General features: G+C 31.5%; 1 protein-coding gene across 3 annotated transcripts; it reads left to right on the top strand.

Moving 5' to 3' along the window:
* The first annotated feature begins 4,963 nt into the window (after positions 1 to 4,963).
* On the top strand, positions 4,964 to 12,716 carry LOC105190269 (death-associated inhibitor of apoptosis 1). 3 transcript variants are annotated; one of them, XM_011152951.3, is made up of 3 exons: positions 4,964 to 5,335; positions 10,679 to 11,514; positions 11,651 to 12,716. In XM_011152951.3, the coding sequence occupies exons 2-3, from the start codon at positions 10,720 to 10,722 to the stop codon at positions 12,008 to 12,010; spliced, it is 1,155 nt and encodes a 384-aa protein (XP_011151253.1). In that variant the 5' UTR covers positions 4,964 to 5,335; positions 10,679 to 10,719; the 3' UTR covers positions 12,011 to 12,716. The 3 variants fall into 3 exon arrangements, with proteins under 3 accessions (XP_011151253.1, XP_011151251.1, XP_011151252.1); XM_011152949.3 differs by having other exon boundaries at positions 4,965 to 5,339; XM_011152950.3 differs by lacking the exon at positions 4,964 to 5,335 and adding an exon at positions 8,977 to 9,249.
* Positions 12,717 to 13,298: the final 582 nt, after the last annotated feature.

The following is a 13,298-nucleotide window of genomic DNA, read 5'->3' as shown; positions in this document are numbered from 1 at the left end:
TCAAAAATGGCTTATCAGAAGCTAATCAGAAAGCTTATTAGCCACTTTTAGAGCCACTTTTAGCGATATAGAGATAAGAGAGATCAAAATATGAACCATAGTATATCTCATATATAGGGTGTCCGGTAATTAGCTGCCAACCCGAAGTGTGAAGGTAGATTAAGGGTTAAGACAAACATAAAAGTCCCATACCGTTTTGCGAGATTTACAATAATAATCGAGTTATTAATAACAAAAATCTGAAGAGTGGGAGCGCGCTGACATAGATGATTGGAGAAGCGTTGCAGCTGCTCAGGCCACAGCGCGGCCCAGTCGATTAAAAAACTATTGCCGGTGTGCGGCGAGAGGAAGGATAACGCGCCGCTATTCGTTGTTTTATTTCGCCGCACACCGCCAACAGTTGCTAGGTCGACTGGGCCGCGCTGTAACCTAAGAGGCTACGACGCTTCTCTAATCAACTATCTCAGCGCGCGCTCATTCGTCAGATTTCTGTAATTAATAACTCGATAATTATTGCGAATCTCGCAAAACGGTATGGGACTTTTATGATTGTCTTAATCTAATCTACCTTCATATTTCGAGTTGATAGCTAATTACCGGACACCCTATATAACACTATTATATTGCTAGAAGAGCATAGACCCTGACAAAAACATGACAGTATCAACATGTATCAAACGTATATCAACCTCTCACTTCCATACTCATATATTTCAATGCAAATATGCACGTTTCGTTGAACTAGTTAATTTAATTCAAACCAGCTTAACTAGTTCACGTATATTATGTTAAACAAATAAATTTGTTTCATTCATATTTTCACATTAACACATTTTTAAAATTTAAAAATTGTTTAATTTATAATACTATATTTGCTATTACACCTGTCGCAGGTGTAATAGCAAATATAGTATTATAAATTAGTAGGATACAATATTATAACGTAACGTTTGGGAGTAAAATATTCGATATTACGTGAGCTTTTTTTAACTGCAAAATAAACTATGAAAATGCGAACAAGAAGAACGGAGTGTTAATTATGTTTAGAAAATATGAGATGTTCTTACTTTTAAGTGAATCTATGAACTTATATTCTTTTGTAAAGATTGCTTATTTTGAGATTAACAGTTTTTATCACTTATTAGCTCACCTTTGCTCCCGTAAGATTAACGAGTTTTATTTGTAATTTTACGCCTGATTTGATGGCAAATTATGAACATTCCTTTCTTCATGCGGCGCGCGCGCAAACGATCAATCGTTCCGCCCCCGCCTGCCTTCTGTAGTCGGTTCGTAACAGACGAACTATTTATTTTAATAATTCAGTAACTAAGCATTGGATAACATTTTGCAAGAGGAATAATAGTCTTAGAATTTGTTGAAGAATATACAAGGTGTCCCATTTTAATGTTCCACTCCAAATAACTCTTCAGTATTGAAGTTTCAAGGAAAATGATCTGAATAAAAATTGTAGGGATTTAAGTGAGCTATCTTATGATGACTTTGACTATGACCTTGACCTCTACTTTCAAGGTCATTTGAAGGTCAACTTGCGTTTCTTAAATGGGAATCATTCTTTTTTATTACACTGTTTTTTTCTAGTAGTTAATTTGAATAACTTTTGTCTAAAACATTTTTGGAAATTTCAAAATCATCAAATTAACAAAAATCAGAGCGCTATTATAACAATATATTCCTGAGACTCGATAAAGCATAAAGTCTACCCAGTAAACATACATGTCTAAAAGATGTCTAAAAGATTTCTTTAAGATATCTTTTAGACTTTTATGTCTAAAAGACGTCTTAAAGAAATCTTTTAGTCGTCTTTTAGACATATATGTTTACTGGGTAGTATCACTTTTTCATCCGACAAATAGTTAGCGAGATATCGTAAGTTAAATATTGAAAAAGTTATTAAGTTTTCCTCAAATATCTAAAAAAATATTAGACGAATAAAAAAATATTTTAGACAAAAGTTGTTCAAATTAGCTAGTAGACAAAAACAACGTAATAAAAAATAAGAGTTCTCATTTTAAAAACGCAAGTTGACCTTCAAATGACCTTGAAAATAGAGGTCAAAGTCAAGTCATCATAAGGTAGCTCACTTAAATCCCTACAACTTTTATTCAGATCATTTTCCTTGAAACTTCGATACTGAAGAATTATTTGAGGTGGGACATTAAAATGGGACACTCTGTATATGTGTAATATATACACTCAGTCAAATTATAATAATCTCAATCTAATTTTAGTAGGATTATGGGCCTTCTACAATAAGCTATTAGTCATAAGTTGTAACCAAATTATTATTTTTGAAATAATCGACTGTGGTTGGTCAATTTAGTTACAACTTATGACTAATAGCTTATTGTAGAAGGCCCATTAGACTTAGTATATAAGATGAATATCTAGTAGACGTATTCACATATGTTTCAAATTCGCGCTCTTTTCGCATGCACATATGGGCACAGAGCATGCGCATACGGCCATAGAGCAAGTTCATATCATTATGGCTGCGTTCCAATATTCACTGCCAGCACTGAAAATCTATAATATACGGGATACAAACTATGTAGTTTCAGTACTGGCAGTGAATTTTGGAGCCTATAGGTTTGTTTTCTACTGCTGAACTGGCTGTACTAACTTACACTTATTCTCTTCTTCTCTCCCTTTCACTAGATGTATATCTATTTCTTTTTATGTTCCCTGAGTGTATGTACACTAGTTCAGCGATAAAAAACAGACCTTATATACCCAGACAGCACTGGACATCCAATGGATATACGTTTCACGTCCAATTTATGTCCGTATGTCCGAATGTCCGATTTACGTCCGTGGACATAAATTGGACGTAACAAGGATGTCTTTATTGGACATCGGACCAGTGCTGCGATTCTGTAACTCGTTATTGGAGTTAACGACAGTTTCGTTATTGTTGCGCAGCTTTTCTACGGTATACAAAAGCTGCGCAACGATAACGAAAGTGTCGTTAACTCCAATAACGAGTTACAGAATCGCAGCACTGCCACTAGATTCTGTAACTCGTTATTGGAGTTAACGACACTTTCGTTATCGTTGCGCAGATTTTGTATACCGTAGAAAAGCTGCGCGACAATAACGAAACTGTCGTTAACTCCAATAACGAGTTACAGAATCGCAGCACTGGGCCTCAATTCTGTACACGCTTACCGACAACTATCGATGTCGTTAACTGTATTGCGCAGCTTTTGTATATCGTAGAAAACCTGCGCAACTCGTTAACGATATCGATAGTTGTCGGTAAGCGTGTGCAGAATTGAGGCCCTGTGTTGCGATTCTGTAACTTGTTATTGGAGTTAACGACACTTTCGTTATCGTTGCGCAGCTTTTGTATACCGTAAAAAAGCTGCGCAACGATAACGAAACTGTCGTTAACTCCAATAACGAGTTACAGAATCGCAGCACTGTACCGCGATTCTGTAACTCGTTATTGGAGTTAACGACACTTTCGTTATCGTTGCGCAGCTTTTGTATACCGTAGAAAAGCTGCGCAACAATAACGAAATCGTCGTTAACTCCAATAACGAGTTACAGAATCGCAGCCTGTAGCGGGATTCTGTAACTCGTTATTGGAGTTAACGACACTTTCGTTATTGTTGCGCAGCTTTTGTATACCGTAGAAAAGCTGCGCAACAATAACGAAACTGTCGTTAACTCCAATAACGAGTTACAGAATCGCACCACTGGGGCTGTATTCCGTACTTGCGTACCGATAGTTGTCGGTGTCGTTAGCAGTATTGCGCAGCTTTTTTGTTATATGAAAAACCTGCGCAATGCCGCTAACGACACCGACAACTGTCGATATACAGGTACGGAATACAGCCCCTGTGTAGGACGTCCGATGTACGTCCATCGGACCTCCTATGTCCTACGTCCTATGTCCTATGTCCTATGTCCGAAGTTGTGACAAACATACGTCCTATGGACGTCTTTTGTAAAAAAAATGGACATATAACGGACGTCCAATGTACATCCGTGTGCTATCTAGGTATCGTCAATATGACAAATTTCATAACCTAAATAGTTCTCAATTTTAACAATTAATATCTCATTTGGCAGGATAGAGCGACTTTTTTTCTGTCAGATTTTTGTTTCATGCATCGATTGGATATAAATTTATTAATATTTGAAATGCGGCCTCTAAACTATTGGGTTGGCAACTAAGTGATTGCGGATTTTATCGACAGATGGATTTTACACTTTCTTTTGTTTCGTTAACATGTTCAAAGTACCTAATCTATATTTTTTTTATTGTTTGGACTTCTACCTTTCATTTAGTATGAAAATTATATCGATTAGTTCTTTAGTTTTGTTTTTATCCCAATTTAAAAATGGAAGAACAAGACGTGCACTTCAGACATATTTTATTGTATTATTTCCGAAAAGGCAAGAACGCATCGCAAGCACACAAGAAGTTATGTGCCGTATATGGGAATGAAGCCTTGAAAGAAAGGCAGTGTCAAAATTGGTTTGCCAGATTTCGTTCTGGTGATTTTTTATTGAAAAATGCTCAACGATTTGGCCGTCCACTTGAAGTCGATGAGACCCATATCAAGACCATTATCGATTCAGATCGTTATAGCACAACACGTGATATTGCAGAGAAGCTCAATGTATCGCATACATGCATTGAAAAAAATTTAAAAAAGCAAATTTAAAATTTTGAATTTTCATTCTTATTTAAAATCCGCAATCACTTAGTTGCCAACCCAATATATAATTACTCTATCTTCTATCTTACTGCTATCACATGAAAGTAGAAAAGACACGAACCGAGAGGTTTTATCGTTACCACCAAAAAATGTGTGTAATAGACGTAATTTGCATATGCTTTGTCAGAGGGCGCGACGAGAAATATGTCCCCAGCAAATCTTACGAAATAGCTGTTCTTAGTTCTCTCTAGTGTATGGTAAATGCACATTAATCGAATTCGTCATATGTCATACGATAGTAAGCAATAGCGAGAGTGCTATATGGCTTATGTAGTCGCCATTGCTATATCGTGCTCTAGTAATCGCAGTAAAAAGATCACCTTGTCTGCGGTATTTCATCGGATGTTCAAGTCTTAACAAAACTCAAACGTGTTGTATGAGTGTACATATATACAACATATTGCGACGTTGACAGTTGTCAGAACTCTTATAGTGAGTCGCATCATTCGCGCTACGTTGGATGCAATACAACGATATCCGTACGAGGTATTCCTCTTGCAACAAAATAAAAGAGCAACAATAATAGAGTTCAAAAATTTACACAGAAGGACAAAGCAAACAGTTAGCAGCTACTCTACCAAGTTGATGTGGGTGCGTTAATATTGCATTATTTAACTTTACTAACTTGCTAAGAAATAAGTGATTTTTCTTTAATTACGTAAAACTTGAAGGATGCGAATGTCTTCCATTCTCGTTTAGAGAGTCGTATAAGTGTTCACGCGAAAAGTAGGGCACTCTTAGCGCTGAAATATTAAATTGCGCAATAATAAAACTGTATGCACGATATGAATGCAAAAAGTGTAAATGGTCCGTCATGATATTGACGGCTGATAGCCGATATGCGAGATTGAAGTTTGTTTACTATAACTTATCGGCACCTCATAAATATCAGCTTTCTATTTATTCGCTATCAGATATTTGCTTAATGATTCAAAGCCGATAATCAGCTGATATTAATTTATCGAATAAATGTGGGTGGTGTCACGCACTCATCAGTTTTTCTCTGTCCTCTTGTTCTGTCTAATCAAAGATCGATACATGAACAGCCGAGTTTTTTTTAGTTTTAGAAGTATGTTTCTATTTTCGAATATTTTCCATTGTTTCCGTGTTATTCTAACAAACTATTCACTATGTATTTTCTGTATATCATTTCATAAATTTATATGTAAGAAAGAAAAAAATAATCAGATGTTTCCTGCCTATTTCGAGATATCGGAGGTAGATTTATTTATGTAGATTATGTTGGACTTATTTATGCGTATTTACAATCTGACAAATATTCCATAATTCCATTTGTATGTGTTGCCTGTCATCTATCTTTTTTCTTTTTATGTTTGTCAATTCAGATATATTTTATCATATTCAATCAGATATATTTAACTTTGTATCTATCAAGTAGAGTAATATAAATAAAATACTTTCTATGTATGTACAATATGGGCAAGAGCACAGGCTTTTGCATAACATATAATACATAACGCATAAGAGAATAAACCAATTAGTTTTCTTCATTTCCTTCTTCAGGACAGAAATGAAGAACTCTGATTGGTTGATTCTCTTATGCATTGTGTATTATGCGTTATGCAGAAGTCAGTGCTCTGGCCCTATATGTACATGCTTTGACTTGGTCTGTATTCTTTGTTTATATCTGATAAGTATACTATGAGTATACTTATCAATAAGATTAACAATTGTATTTCTCTTAGATAACATTTGATTATAATTTTTCTTATAACCTTTAACCCATTATTCTAGCTATAAATTCTTTAAAATGTATACGATATAATATATTCTTTTTCTCCATTGTCAGACAAATTTTATAAAATTGATTAGTGTTAGTTGTACAATTGACTGAGTGAGTCTATTTTAATTCATATTAAAAAAAAATCATTTAAAAACAAAATGCATAAACTCTTGTCTCCTTATTGATGAAATCTTTTAGGTGTCTATGTTATATTTATTATAATGTGGCAAAAGACAAAATTTGCAGGTAAAATTATGATAAACATTAGTGACAGTTGGTAGATCATTCAATCATGTGCTTTTTGATCATGCGCCTCATTGTCAGCTTTTCGAATAGTTAAACAGATATCTCAAAATTCAAAGGAAAATACTGTGCTGATGTCACGTTATAATTCACTAGATGATAAGCGAATCGTTGCTATAGCACGTTGAGTTTATTGCGACTATGTACTTTGGTCACACTTTCATGCGTCACTCGCGATATGTATCGGGATTTTATTAAAACACTGACGTATTTCGCAAACTTATCCCTGAAATCGGTAGTTGTGTTTTAGCGATTGACAATCGAAATTAATTTATTCTTACATTGACTTTCAAGACCCAAAAATATAAGTAATGAACGATCTTGTTTTTCATTCGCTCTATTGTTAAAAGTTTGAAGAAAAAACGTTTAGAAGTTCACGGAAGATAAAAAATGACTTTAGAATAATTGAGAAATCTAATATTTGAAATTAGTGCGACGAAATTCCAACGTAACTTTTTATTAACGAGATACATTCATCAGCGGGCGACGCCCGCTTTATCGAAGTTCATGGCATTCTACGCGTCACAATGCATAAAGACAAAAAAGCCAAGTTTCCGTTGGAATAAATATAAAAAGATATAGGTGTGGCTTTATATTGAGATTAGTAAAGCCATTTATAAGAAAGAAGAGAAATCTAAATTTTTTTTATAATATATTTTATAAAAGAAATTATTTTTATAAAAAAATTTATATAAACTTATTTTTATAAAATATTAGTTTCTTTGTAAATTTTATAGTTATTATGAATATTGTTTATTATAAGTAAATTTCATTCAAGTTATATGTAATTATATATATATTTAAATTTTATTATAAGCATATAAGACTTATAAAATGGTATTAGAATTAGACTTCTAAAAGCTATTATTTATTTTCTCTTAAGAAAATGTGACATACAAGTTTCTCTTAAGAAAATGTGACATATAAGACACAGTAATAATCAACTTCATATAACATGCTATAATGGGTGCGTTCAGTGGAGAAAACCGCTCAGTGAATGATTAATGACTATTGGTCCTTACTGTTAGATCCTTACATTCAGACCAATAGCATTGATAAATTACTCAACAGTTGTGCAACTGTTGAGTGTCGTGAACGCACCCATTGTGTCTTCACTACATGTCTCTATTCTCATGGCATTATAAAAATACTTATTCCCAATAGTCAAAATATTACAAGACCAACATTTTAAACTCTCTTTTATTGATAAAAATAGCTCTAAAAATTTTAGCTCTAATTATGTCTTTTTAAAGTTATCATAATTATGTCTTTTTAAAGTTATCACAATTTTCTCTGTCTGTGAACATCATCACAATTTTAACATATTTAAGAGAATAGATGCATATGAGAAAAAAGAAGGGAGTAAGAGACAAAGTATAATAAAGTAAAATTAGCACTCAATACAAAAAGAAAAAAAATGATAAAAACCAATTGCATACATTTTAATATACTATACATGCAGGTATAAATTATTATTTATAAGCATTTGCAATAGGATTTTATATTTTTTTAATATCAACATTTTTATAATGTAATGCATGGTCATCTTAAGCTGTAATTACAAAATTAAAAATAATCCTAACAGGTCTATATTACAATATAGATACAAATAATTATATTATAGATGCATATAAATTAGTGCTGCAATTGACTTTTGTCATCCTTTTTTCTTATGTTTGATTCAAATAAAAAAAATCTTATACCCATTTCTACCAATTGTGGTTAATTTAACCACAATTGATTATTCCATCAGAATTGACCAATCGCTTTTGTCAATTCTGATTAATGACAGATACAATTGGTAAATTCTGTTGTAATAACTAGCTGGTTAAATTAACCAAAATTATTAGAAACGGACATTTTAATAATTTATTAAAAGTATACATTGGATGCATTGGAGCTCTATTATTAAAGTATTTTTATTATGATAATGTGAAATGTCAAATAATATTTCTCAATTATTTAGAAGTTAAGTTATTTACATAAGTGAAACAGTCGTTCTCAACAAAAATTTATATTTAATTTTTCAATAAAATATTTCAATTTACACAATTTTATATTTATATGTAAACTCACTAAATTTCTACGATAAACAACTAATTAAAAATTTTAACAATTAACCATAAAATTAAATAAAGCGGTAACATATATCGCTATGAGAGATAAGTTGAATAACGCGGGTCTCATGTTTACCATTGGCCATGCTATCACAGTTCATTTTCCTAAGAGGAACATAAATACGTACGATGTTAACGGCAACGTCGCATTCGCATGCCTGGTACCGCAGCTGTCGTTTCCTTTAGCAGCGTTCATTGTCCACAGAGGAAGTAAATTTTTTATCAACGGTTTCGCTGTAGAAACTTTCGTGGATAGCCAATTGCAATATCATAGTTAACATCGTTAATAAATGCACGAGTTTTCTGACTAGTGATCGTTGCATATGAGACATAAGTGGTATGAATTTATCGCACATATGTGTATGTATATACAGGGTGTTTCAGAAATAGGTGGCCAAACTTTGTGTGAATTATATATATTCTATTCACTCTTCTATAAAGATGAAAAGATCATATAAATATGAGTCTAAAAACGCTTTATTCCTCAGTTATAAATACTTTCTATTTATAATAGACTTTGGTAAGAACAGTTTATTAAAGAAATTATTAGAAAATTATTAGAAATTATTAGAAAATTATGTCTTTCTGTATCAATGCATGTTTTGTATCAACATCTTATGAATTATCGGTGATGTTCAAGAATTCCCGGAGTATTTTGTGTTTTATCACCTAAAACAATAATACAATTTTTGGAGTACTTCTACAATAACAACATGAGTCCCATAAATGAGAGTCTTAAGATGTCCTCATAAATAAAATAAAAATCTAAAGGATTTAAATTGAGAAGTTGTGCTGGACAAGCAATAGGTCTTTCTGTGCCATTTCATCTATTGATGATTAATTATTATTCTGGAACTCATGATAACTGAAATATACTGAAGATGTATTTAAGTAAAAAGTATTTATAACTTGGAAAAGAAATGTTTTTAAGCCCATGTTTATATGACCTTTTTTCATCCTTACAGTGGTTAGAATATTCTTTTAAAGTTTGGCTATCATTTTATGAAACACTTTGTATATATTTTTTTTAATTTCTAAATATATGAAAAATCAATTATACTTTCTTTACTTACTTAATTTTACTATTTTAATTACTTAATTATACTAAATGATAAACATGATACATTCAAATAAAGTATTTGAATAAAGGAAAAATTTATTTTTGGATAATTTAATCAACAGGATGTTAAAAATTAATAATCCTACATAAATTTGTGTAACTTAAATATTCCATTATTAATAATGCTTCTTAAATATATATAAAATAGAAGAAATATTGAATAAATATATAATATTGCATGTACATTAATAATAGTAACCTAAAATATATATTATTACTACATATTATTACAATGTGTTACTATAATAATACCTTGAAATATATACTGCTGTCAATATATGTATATGTATATATATATATATTGAAAAAACAACTGATTATGAATCAAAATTAATATTGCATTATAGATTAAATACTATAATTTATCTGACATGAGAAATAAATATCTCAGTAGTATCAACACTCATATTGTTGTCAGAATTACTGGATTATCTGAATAATTGTTGCATAATTGATGTAGAATTTTTTTAATAATGCTTTTATTGGTGATATAGTCTCACTATGTGATATTTCAATTTTTATTCTTTGATATACTTATTGTACCACCTTGCACAAGTCTTAATTGTATATATATTTTTTTTTTAAGTTTGGAAAATATATAATAATTCTTCGATATGTTTATTATCTGGATTATTTTCTCTTACAGATTCTAGTGCCAAAAAATATATATATTAATATATTGTAAAAATGACTGAATGCATCGAACGCAACAGTCTATTGACGGATGGATTATTCAAGTCTCCTTCAAATCTACATTTGCCACAAAGTTCATCTATATTTTTTGATGAAATTGACAATATTGATTATCACTTTGAAGATGCACGCTTAGAAAGTTACAAAGATTGGCCATGTGTATCTGTAAGACCAGAAAGACTTGCAGCAGCAGGATTTTATTATACAGGAGAGAGTGATAAAGTGAGGTGTTTTGAGTGTCATGTGGAAATTAGTCAGTGGTTGCCGGATGATGACCCGATGGTTGATCATCAACGGTGGTCTGGAAAATGTAGGTTTATTCGTGGTATTCCATGCGGCAATGTACCCAAAGGTGTAGATCCCAGCACAATCCCACCATCTGTGCCTAGAGGAAGAGATGTGTGTGGACCTTATGGTATAGAATACTGTCCTAATGGTACTTCAGACACTAATGTGCATATACAAGACACAGTGACACTTAACTTAGGGGGACGTGCAGATCCAAAACACCCTCAATTTGCTAATTACGATGACAGATTACGTACATTTGAAATGTGGCCTATATCAATCCCACAAACCAAGGAACAATTAGCTGCTGCTGGTTTTTATTACACAGGAAATGGTGATCAAACGTTGTGCTACTATTGTGGAGGAGGATTAAAAGATTGGGAGCCAGAAGATGATCCTTGGGAACAACATGCTAAGTGGTTTTCTAAATGTTGTTATTTGCTTATGGTCCAAGGACAGGAATATGTAAACAAAGTAACTGGGAAATCTAGCAGCAAACAGGTAATTATTTAATAAGATATCTTTTATTTACCTTTTATAAACTTTCTTCTATATATTTTTAACATATATTTATATTTATAAGAGAATAAAATATCCTAAATATAAATAATATTAATTTTCGAATATTTGTGTTTAGGAGAATTATAGGCAATCTGTAACTGATGAAGATGAGAAAGTTGATGACGAGTGTTATCCTGGACCAAGCTCTCAAAATTCAACAGGTTCACAAGATAGTGGCTTTGAGAGTATAGGATCCTGTACAGAATCAAACAAATTCAGCAATGATCAATTATCTATTAACAAATCTCCATCAAATAATTTGCATGGCAAAATCGATGATGCGAGAATGTGCAAAATCTGTTATAATAGAGAATTAAGGAAGGTATTTGTACCATGTGGACATTTAGTTGCCTGTGCCGAGTGTGCAAAAAACATGAAAACATGCGCAGTATGTCGTAAACCTGTGGTGGATACTGTACAAGCTATTATTTCATAGTCATTGTATCATAGCATTTTGAATTTCATCATTGAATTTCATCAATAGCAAAAATTATTTTTGCAAACAAGACTATATGACATGACTCATGTAGCATACCATTTTGCAGGTACAATCTATATCAATGGATGGGTTGGTTAGAATTAGACGTAAATAACCTCAGTACATAATAGTTACGACAATCAGATTTTTCAAAATTTTGTACATGTGCAAACAGAAAACTAATTTTGGTTTTGGTTCTTTTTTGGACCTTTTCTGAGATTTACAGTACATAATATAAATATAAAACATAATATTTATTATAAATACATAATTAAAATCGACAAAATATATAAGGAAATAAGTATTACTTTGCAAGAATTTTAAATATGTATTTTTTTTACTTTTTAACTTCACAATATAAGGCTTGTTTCTACCAAACTCGATTAAACCTTAATATGAATTTGACTTTCAATAAAGTTTAACTTGTTTAAATTCAGATTAAGGTTTAATCGACAACGGCTGTTGTTTAACAGAAAAAACTGCTTTGCAACTATTTTAAAATTCGTAAATCGATAAGTATATGTTTTTAACTTCGACTAAATCTAAAAAAAGCATATACTAATCAAATTTATAAATTTACAACAGTTATAAAGTAGCTTTGCTGAATGCATTGATAAGAACGGGCATAAAATGGCTATAGTGATAAAATAAGAGTCGTAAAAAATTAAAGAGAACGGAAAACTTGAAATTGTGAATTATAGAGAATTTTTGAAAAACATACTTATTGCACAACCTGTCATTCTGTTTTTTAATTTCTCAGTTATCTGGTAATAGAAAAATATATTTGGTATTAAATTATTTATATTTATATAATTGTATAGAACATTAAAAAAAAATGATTCAAGACTTTAAAGGCAAATAATACTTTCAGAATAGGAAAAAATCAATAAATATAGATAAAAAAATAATATTGCCAAAGTTATAAACAATTATTTATTTTAATTAAAACAAGTGACCTACTCGCTTCTAGTGCTTACAAAGTTTACAGAAGGTTTTCTATATGTTCTCTTATTTCTTCCGTTTCACATCGTATCATAGAATTACGAACTCTTTCTAAAATTCCCGGCTTTGTTCTAACCATTTAACAGGCATTTTATATTCTCTAATGTAATTCATCTGTCATGTATCAGTGAAGAATACACTATGCTTTTAAGAAATTCCCATAAAAAAAGTCTAGGGGATTTACAGGAGAGCAAGACAGTTATGAGACTAGTCTATTCCGTCCAATTCATCTTTCATTGAAGGA

The sequence above is a fragment of the Harpegnathos saltator genome, unplaced genomic scaffold, assembly GCF_003227715.2.
Source record: "Harpegnathos saltator strain DR-91 unplaced genomic scaffold, Hsal_v8.6 scaffold557, whole genome shotgun sequence".
Lineage (NCBI taxonomy): Eukaryota > Metazoa > Arthropoda > Insecta > Hymenoptera > Formicidae > Harpegnathos > Harpegnathos saltator.
This window is presented reverse-complemented; position numbering and strand designations above follow the sequence as displayed.